Source organism: Fulmarus glacialis, unplaced genomic scaffold (genome assembly GCF_000690835.1).
Source record: "Fulmarus glacialis isolate BGI_N327 unplaced genomic scaffold, ASM69083v1 scaffold4915, whole genome shotgun sequence".
NCBI classification, from domain to species: domain Eukaryota; kingdom Metazoa; phylum Chordata; class Aves; order Procellariiformes; family Procellariidae; genus Fulmarus; species Fulmarus glacialis.
In genome coordinates this window covers 81,689-91,776 of record NW_009211016.1, presented here as the reverse complement: position 1 = coordinate 91,776, position 10,088 = coordinate 81,689, and the positions used below count along the sequence as shown (strand labels likewise).

The 10,088-nt window shown below is 40.1% G+C and overlaps 1 protein-coding gene across 1 annotated transcript in view; it reads left to right on the top strand.

The window, feature by feature from the left end:
• The window catches only part of PKP2 (plakophilin 2), a 36,418-nt gene that overhangs the window by 7,894 nt on the left and 18,436 nt on the right, over positions 1-10,088 (top strand). The window contains exons 3-4 of the mRNA XM_009577354.1: positions 1,234-1,372; positions 4,387-4,594. Coding sequence (XP_009575649.1) covers positions 1,234-1,372; positions 4,387-4,594 — 347 coding nt within the window. The remainder of the gene's footprint in view (positions 1-1,233; positions 1,373-4,386; positions 4,595-10,088) is intronic.

Here is a 10,088-nt window from a genome sequence, read left to right as displayed (position 1 = left end):
GAAAGAGTCAGATTTCAATGCATTTGTAAGCAAGCTTCCTGTGAGAAATCTGCCTGATTTCTGCCTGGTTTGTCTACCTCGCTCCTCTGCAGCCCATGCTGGGCAAGTCTCGACTTGCCTTGGCTCTTTCATTCATGCCAGTCCATTATTGAGACAGTCTCAGAGCTGTCAAAATTTTTAATTTTAGATGCACTTACTGGGATGATTAGGAAGTAAACCATTCTGATTCTGATAGCTCTGAAGCAAGGAGTTATTGCCAATGAGTACTTGTTTTACTGTGGTTCACGGACTGCTCTCTCATCCCTGTCTGGCCAGCCTGGGATCTCGTTCTACAAAATTATTTGGTTTTAAAAAAAAAGTAGAATTCTCATGGTTTTGTCCATTTTGTTTGGTTGGTTGGTTTTGGTTTTTTCCTTCTTTTTCTCTGGGTGGAGATTATTTGAAACAAAAAGTAAAAAGGCTGGGGAACATAACCACCTGTCCCCGAGCTAATGCACCTGATTGTGCCATGAATTGTTTTATATTCCATTTACTGGGGAAAAAATGGGGCTGGTGACCTCTTTTTCCAATTTTTTCTATGGTTGTCTAACACAATTATCATTCAAGCAAACATGCTGGAAGTTGGGAGGAAAATGGCCACGTATATTTTTAATCCTACCACAGGCGATGTACACAATTGATTTAATGAGTGGTGGTTTTATTTTGTCCCACCTGAAAAACGGCTTTGCCCATCTATTTCAAACTAGAACAACTTCTATAAGCTTGAAAAAAACAGGTACTGAGCCCTGCGTATATGTAGTCTGGGGACTGAGAAACTGAAGAAAGGCATGAAAACAAATATAAAAAAGCAATCATCACATTACTGAGAAGAACATCAAGGTATTTTCATGATCAGTAAAAGACACTCTGATTTGGTTATGGCCTTCTTTGGATCTTAGTCCTTCATCCACTGATGTTTCCATTTTGTCTTTATAATTTGAAGCACGACTTGCTTTGTCCAGAGCCTCTCATTGTTGCAACACTTCCATTTATGATTTTCTCTTCCCCCAGAATATTGGTATCTCTTAAAGCTTTTATAATATTTTCTGCTACTGGAAAGGGAATAATTTTCTAAGAAAAGCTAAAGTTACATGAATAATACAAAAATCTTGGTATTACAAGAAATTTCACAAGCTAAACAATGATTTTTCTGCAGTCTTGCTTCACTGTATTTCCTCTGCCTGTACTTTTAAGGAGCCCAGAAGGGGAGATGACTCTGGAGCGTGCAGTGAGCATACTGAAGAGTGAAAATACACAGTCCACACCTAGGATTCTTGCTGCAGTGACTTTCATACAACATGAGTGCTTCCAGAAAGCAGATGCCAGAAGAAAAGTAAGTAATTATTTTTATGCAAGTTACAATCAGGTAGAGCAAATAACTTTCTATACTGTATGGCACTGTGTGCCAACACAAAAAAAAGGCATTCTGAGAAACTTTGTAGAATACTGATGTTGAGTATTTTCCCTAAAATATGCTGATGCTTTTTGCTGCAGATTCTTTTAAATCAGTGGAATGGTGCTGGTCTATGCTAGCAAAAGTTTGGTCTTTAGGATTTTGTGATAGGAAACACGGAAGTGTAGGGTAAGAAGCGACATCAAGAATTCATCCAAACCATCTGTAATTACACATGTTTATGACCAACTTTTAAAAAATCATATCAGTTAGGATCCCACAAGTTCCTGCAGGCAAAGAGCTTTACTACTCTTAGCGGCTATTCCTAAAGTATAACTTAAATCTCCCTTTTGCAAACTAAGTTGATTAGTTTCTATCCTATCTTGATGGATATGGAGAAAAATATCTATTTTTCTGTCCCTTTTGTAGTGTTTTTTCTTATATGTTAAGGCTGTTAAGTGTATACCCACTTAGTCTGCTCTTTTTCAGTCCAAATGAACATAGTCCTTTCGACCTTTATGAGTAAGTCATGGAGTCTGAACTTCTTGTCAATATAATTGCTCCTGTCTCTCATTTTTGACTGGCATGCCTACACCATTGGTACAGAAATATGCCAGAAGTGGAAACTCTGGAGTCCAGTGCAAACTTATCCAAGCTTCAGGGTTTGCTAGGACTGCACAAATGCGTTAATACAGTGTATGGATTAGCCAAACTGGTAAGGGCTTGCTGGGACTGCACAAATGCATTAATTTTGGATTAACCAAATTTGTTAAGTCTCTTTCAAGAGACTAGTTAAGTCTCTTACAAGTTTTTTGAAAAGGCTTAATAAAAATACTCTCCTCTTCTTTTTCTTTAAATTTCACTAACGAACACAGTTATGGCTCTCTTGCTGAACAGTTCTGTACATTAATGTGTAAAGTGGTTGTTTATTTCAGTCATTCAAAAAAAATTTCTTACACCTGCATTGTTTCATAATTTGCTTGGTATTATTCATATGTAATCTCAGCCTTAACTCCTTATTCATCTATATGCAATCCAGTTCAGTGACAGCCAAACATCACTCAATCCTTTGGTAGTTTTAACTTGCTTCACAGTAGATCAAAGTCTGGTTTGGAAAAAACCATCAGTACAGTTAGCAGCCTTAACTTCAGTCTGAGGACTGGAGTTTCAGAATTGAATGTTTGAAGGTGGTTTATTATTCAAACCTCTCTCAGGCAACTTCCCTGAAAAACAAGTGGATGAGTAAAAGAGTTGAAATTGGAGCAGTCAGCCTGAAGCCTTCTTCTATTTTCCTGTCTATCCCACATATCCTAGCTGAGTTTTTCTGTTTGGTGCCCGTCAGACTTGTTCACGTTGGCATTGTCTGGTTTCCCCTTTTTAGCCTTTCAGCCTGCATTCCTTTTCTTTGTCTCCCGATGCTTTGTTCCCTGATACCTGGTTGTCTGTGGGTCTAGTGGCTTTTCTTTTTCTTGTGCACTTGTGGTCTTACAGTATTTTGGGGAATTTTGTCTACCGATGAAAATTAGACAGACCAATCAATAGCTTTTGTAAATTCTCCTTTGCACATTAGGTTGAAATAGCACCACTTCTTTCACAAGAGTTATAAATTACTTAAAATTATCAACAGAAAGTCTGCATAAATGTTTAAAAAAACAACCAGCTACGGTGTCAAAGGGGCTTATCTACTGTAATAAAATAGCTCGATGTGCCTTCAGCATGTTCTATGCTCCACTTACCTCAAGATATATATTTCTGTATTTCATTCTGTTAGCATTTAGGTGATTCTTATATCAGGGGAATCAGGTCAGCAGTGCGGCAACAAGAAACTGCCTTTTTACAACAGAATCAGAGGAAAGGCAGGCAGGCAGTGTAGTTTGCCAGGGCATGAAGGGCAAAAGGCTTTGTTACATTTCATTTCTTCGTGTTGTCAACACCTGACGGTTATATTGAATTCTTTTTGTCATTAAACTCTAGACTACTCAAAACAGTTGTATCAGATTTCTAAGTCTTTCACATGCTGTTGATTCTACACAAGGTTGAGTTTGTCCACAAAACCATATGGCATTTTGAGATGCTGGAGGAAACCAGCCGCAATTGTACATGAATGTAAGGTATTTTCCATAGTAAACTCATTCCTAAATGAGGCAAGGCTTGCTTATGCCACATCACAGCTCATATGGGATTCATCATTTGCCACAACACGTAGAACTTGGAAACTATTTGTTTCCATACAGCTGCTGTAAAATAACATCTTCTTAATTCTTCATTCATTTGGGGCCAAAACCTCATTTTCTAAAGAATTAGACACTGAAGAGTAGTCTTTGTTAAATGTGGGTGGTTCAGTAGTTAACTAGCTTACAATGTTTAATGGCCTACATTCTGAAGTTTACTAGTTTACTATTTTTTTCTCAGTATGCCACAGATAAGAAATACTAAGTATAATGTATTCTTATTTAATACACTTTCAGTACATGCACAGAAGTTAACAGAGAAAAATATTGTCTTTCCATCAGGCTGGCTGCTGAGAAAAAAAAAACAAATTTGGCACATCAGGAACATTTTCCATCCAGAAATCTCAAAGCAGTTTATAAATGTTCCAGAGTTAAATCTCAAATATCCATTTCACCAACATGGAAGCTAAAATACAGAGCAATTAAATGTCTTGTCAGAGAGTACAAATCTGCAGCAAAGCTGGAAGAGATTTAGTTTCATTCTCTTACATTAATTATTAAAATATGATGCCTCCCTTAGTTGTGGATTTTAACTATGACTCATATGAAAGCCCAGAAGTTAACAGTCATGTCCAAATGATTAATGATCTGTGCTTCAAGTCTTTCAAATAGGAGCAAATGAATAAAGTCCCTATGACTATTTAAAGGTTTGGTGGGGGGGAGGGTGGAGTTTGTCATTTACAGTATCTAACTATTCTCTGCTGTGTTTTGTTTTCCTCGCAGGTTTTCTCACTTGGTGGTATCCCCAAACTTTTACAGCTTCTTGATGTTCAGAACGAGGACATTCAGCGGGCAGCATGTGGTGCTCTGAGAAACTTGGTGTTTGAGGACAATGACAACAAACTGGAAGTGTCAGAGCAGAAAGGGATCCCACTCTTGCTCCACCTACTCCGGCACACCAGGGATGTAGAGACTAAAAAGCAAATAACAGGTAGTGTTTTCTGTGCATTCAAGCATGAAGTGCTTGAAGTAGCGCACAAGCTTTCCTTGTGAGGTACATGATTGTTTACTTAGGTCAATGTTTAGTGCCTAAATATAAGAACACTGTCACCTATTCTAAGCTCTTCCCTTAGGGTGAAATTCCAAGGTCCTTACTCAAGACCAGTCTTTAAGACAGTAAGAAGAGACTAGGAACTTCAACTTCCTCTCTTAAAGCTTTTTCAGAAATGACATGAGTCTATTTGTTTGCAGGAAGCTTAAAGTCCTAGATATTCCAGAAAAGAAGGTGAGGCTCAAAATAGAAAATTCTATAGAACCATTTTGGTGAGCAGCGATCGGAGCAGTCTCAGAGGTGCCTGGGACCATAATTAATGCCCGTTGCTTATGCAGCAGCTCAGCCCTCACTTTTTGACACTATGCTGATGGTGCATACTGGGAGCTCCTTGTTGAAGACTGTCCCTCAGAACTGTCAGGTGCTGTGGATAGAAAGTGGTTGTCCTACTCTCCACAAACCCTACTACCCCAAATTTCTACTCTGAGCTCTCTCACTCCTAGCTGGTGCTGGACAGGTCTGTCTTCTCAGATCTGACAAGCAGAAAACTGCCCCAGCAATAGTGTGCTTCCTTTCTGTGTGCAGTATTCCTGCAGGACATCCATTTGGCTGTAAAGATCATACGGCACCATCAGTGGAGTGACCTGCATTCTGGATTCAGTTTTTGCAGGTCTTATGTTCTCATCCTTTTATTTCCGATGTCCTTGAGGAAGAACTGTTAAAAATGGGGAGGGCGCATTGCAATTTTGAAGGAAGAGCCCTTTGCATCAGAAACCCCATATTACAACTGTTGTTGTACATCAATGTAGCAGAAGGAATAGTAGGAGGAGATGTCCACCATTACTCACAAAGCAACCTGTCGTTACTGCCCTGTTGGCTTTGCAGCAGCCAGTTAAGAAATGCCCACCACTTTGTCCCTGCACTCCTGTTTGACCATAGTGTGTCTCTAGGAAGTCAACTGCTTGTGACCCACATTCATTCTAGTTAGCATGCAAAGGAAGAGCAGGCTTATATTTTATAAATGGAAGAAAATGTTATGAATAAATGAATGGGGATTTATTTCAAGTGATCTTTAAAGATACCAGGAACACAAGCTATTAAAATAACAGTGCTTGAAAAGATACAGAAGGTGGCAAGCAGCCCTGCCTTGAAGCAAAGGCACGTTGAGACCTTCTGTAATTCTGCATTCTTTCAAGTATTTGAATTACTGTGCTCCCTAAGCTGGAGAACAAAGCTTTGTATTGTTGGCTCTTTTGACCCAGTTCTACAGCTCTGCAACATTAAAATCTTTTAAAGTTTTTCACATTCATCAGATGCAGAATTGGGTCACTTAGTAACTTATTGTGTAGTGTGTTGTCTCTCAGTGCTATTACACACCGGTGAGGGAAGCAGTGAAAATGGTGGTACAGCGGCCAGAAAGCTAATGCTCTTTTCTTGCTAGCAATTTCATCATTTCTGACAAAACCTTTGACTGTTTGTGCAGGATAACTCATACGGATATTGTGAATATTACTGTCTTCGCCCTCACCAGTGTGAAAATGGATGAAGGGGCACCTTCTTTCTGCAATTACTGCTGGCATTGAACGTGAATATTTACTTACAAAACATACAAGACACCAACAAAATATTTAAGCAATATCAAGCAGGATGTTGTGGTTTGCATAAAGCAAAATATTCTGATATACTTTCATGCCTATCAGTTGCAAGGGATGGCTTTAAAAATACACCAAGAGAGAAGTATCTTTCACTTTGTTCAAGACCAAACGTGCAGTCGGGAGGAAGTACGCTGGGTCCCTTGGTAAAAATGGCACGCGGGCATACTTTTTGCCATCACTTGAGCAATTATTCCAGCTCCCTAACAAGCTGCAAGGAGCCTACAGGGCAAAGGGCAGCTTGGTTGAGTGAATTTCTATGAGAATATTAACTTTGCTTCCAGCCACTTTCTTTCCCAGCCCACACTTCAAAAGCAGGCAAGGAGTGGGCTGCAGACAGGAGGCAGACAGTCACTGTTAAGCGTACGCTTACTAAGGTCAGTGCTTCCAGATGATCTTGGCATGTACAGCGATATCTAGGAAACACTGGAATTACTGTCCTGCACAGATTGACTATGTAGCCCGAGAAGGGCTGCAACATAAAGCTTTTCCAAGCACAATGCAAACCTCTGAGTACCTTTCTACCAAAATGGTTAAACCCTGCTGAGCAACAGTTTCCCTGTCTGACTGATAGCTCACCTACAAGTTTTGTTTCTCCTCTTGCATTGCCTTTGGCTTCCTACAGGAAGTTATTCCTAGTGGAATAACTTAGCTGTGCATGCCATCGCACTGCAGTCTTGTAACACTTCCAGGAAAGGGTTAGTGCAGAACCTTTGGGCTTCCACCTGGTCAGCATGAGAAGCCCATCTGTCTTTCCACATCATACTTATTACTTGCCTACTTTGACTGTAAATTAGAGACTTCCAAATGTGTGATATGATAATTAGCTGAATGTCTTCCCCCATAAGAGACTAGTAGAATAATCTTGGTACCTGATAATACCACACTGAACCCTGGTGAAAGACTCCTGGCCAAGGATCGAAAGTATGTGATACTCATTAATAAAGATGTCTAAGCTCAGCAGAGTAAAGCTTTTTGTTTCTACTGCTGTGTAGGAAGCATGGTACCAAAGCACTCCACCTGACAAAAATACACGATGATAAGGAAGTTGTTGGAGAGAAGGAAGTTAAAACTCCGAGACATAGAATTTTTCTCATACCATACTTCATTACCTGTCAGAAATATGATCTAATACTTGTGCACATGAGATAAGTACATCTCAGCCTTAGAAGCTTATCTTTAAGGTCACTGGCTTATTGGTACCAGCAGTGTTAATACAGACAAACGCTTGTCTAATATTAAGCCATACGATATCATATATTCTCAAAGAATATTTTGATGGCCTGTATTTTCCTCAAGACCTAGGCTGAGGAATACAGCCTGAGCATAGCCATGCAGTGTGCCTTGTATCATCCTGTGAAAAGACTGAAAGCAATGAAGGTGTATGGAGATAAATGCTGATTATAGCAAGTGTTGTGTCCTGCCTCACAGTCTGTGCACCCCAGGAGAACATACAAAAAGCACCAAACCAGTATCCCCACCAAAGTGGCTTTGTGCTTATGACAGTGGTTTGAAAGCTGCCGTGGACCAGTTTACCTAATGCCCCTGTACAGAAAATAGCTGCCCCATTTCTCTGTGAAATTTCTGTGCTTATGTGACCTCTTCTTGGGGGGAATGAGGCCTCCTCAAGATTACATAGACTGAATTTGCTAGCTTAAAATCATTGATACAAGTAAAGTAAAGGAACCATAGGCTCTGTCCTTTGTTTGACTTACAAACAAACTTCTTGCAAATCTCTTAGGAAAGGAATGAGGTTACTCCTGAATGGTAGGAGAGGATGTTACTTGGAGTCAATGCAGAAGCCAAGACAGGAATGGCATTTTGTAGTATTTGGAGAGCATACTGAGGAACAGAAAGTAAAATGGCTGTGGCATGAAAAAAACAAAAAAGATTAGCTTTTGAAGGTAAGCCAGATGAGCTTCCAGGGAGTATCTAACCTCTTGATCTTGTTATCATGCAGCATAAATCTAAGAAATGAAAGAAAATTTTTCCTGCAGGGAAGATTATAGCACAAACAGGACTGTCATTAAAAGAAATATAAATTTAAAAGGAGACCCTGCCCATTTTCCCAAATAACCATCTAAGGGAAAACTGTGCCCCTATGAATACATTATAGCATAGCTGCAAAGAAACAGCCCACTCCTAAAGACATTTTCTGATGTGAACAAATTCATCCACACCCAGAATGCCACTGAGAGAATCCTTCTGAGCCCAGTGAGACAGTGCCTGTGGGTAAAGGTAGGATTTTTGTTGGAAAACTTACAGTGTGAGCAACATCTCAAATTCTGTTCTGACAATTCTATTCTAGGTATCTGTCTGTAATTCAAAATGCACTTGTTCCTTTTAATATGATATTCTGTCGTGTCTATAATTCAAAATGCACTTATTCCTTTTAATATGATATTCTGTCCTTGTGTCCTTGCATTTGTGCCATTCTGTCTTAACCTGCTTCCCTTACCAATGCCCTTTGGACTGTGTGTCTGATTTCCTATAAACCTTACTTGTCCTTCAGGAAAGTACATTCTTCCTTTTATCCCCTAATTCAGAGGTTGAAGAGCTGAACCCAGAAGAAGGAATGGACTGCTTCTGGCTGGCTTTTGTTTTGATTTTACTATTGCTCACAATAGCTGAAATTAAATTCAAAGTGTAAGGAGATACAAAAGAAACATTTTTTTGTTGTGAACTGATGAAAGGAACATTCACTAATACTCTGCCAGTGTTTGGAGGAGGTCTGTGAAACTTAGAGCAGCCAGCTGGGGAAACAATGAATGCCTTTGTAGTGAAAAGCAGAAATACGTGTCTTTTTCTAGGGGAAGAGTACTTTTAAAAGAATTGTCATCTGTTGGAATAGAACATAAGCAAAGCTAATCAATTATACAGGATTATATTTGAGATTTGTTTTGGTGTTTGGAAACTGTGAGTAGACAAGGTGTGTAGCATTACTTAATGATTTGTTTAGTGACAAATGTCTGGACAGTAACGGCCAACCAGTGTTTAACAGCTTTCCCTCCTATGAGGAATTTTGCTATCAAGTCTTAGAGAAACTTGGTAATAGACATCTCCTGTCTTCCAGCAGATTTCCAAAGACCTGTAAACTCACTCTCTGTACCTCCCATCTACCCCCTCTACATCCCACTCATTGGTCTTTACATGGTACTTGGAAGTGCAACTAGTCCTGCCAGGCATCCAGAAGGGACAAATTCCTCCCTGGAAGTGTGGAGAATGATCACTGGCGTTGGTGTTGTTAGCTCTGTTTAGCTTATGTTACTTTGGTAACAGAAAAGATGATTGCTGCAGATGGGCAATCATAGAATCATGGAATCATTAAGGTTGGAAAAGACCTCTAAGATCATCAAGTCCAACCGTTAACCCAACACCACCATGCCCACTAAACCATGTCCCTCAGCGCCTCATCTACACGTCTTTTAAATACTTCCAGGGATGGTGACTCAAGCACTTCCCTGGGCAGCCTGTTCCAAGGCCTGACCACTCTTTCAGGAAAGAAATTTTTCCTAATGTCCAGTTTAAACCTCCCTTGCGCAACTTGAGGCCATTTCCTCTCGTCCTATCGCTTGTTACTTGGGAGAAGAGACCAACCCTCACCTCGCTACAACCTCCTTTCAGGTAGTTGTAGAGCGCGATGAGGTCTCCCCTCAGCCTCCTCTTCTCCAGGCTAAACAGCCCCAGTTCCCTCAGCCGCTTCTCATAAGACTTGTTCTCTAGACCCTTCACCAGCTTCGTTGCCCTTCTCTGGACACGCTACAGCACCTCAATGTCCTTCT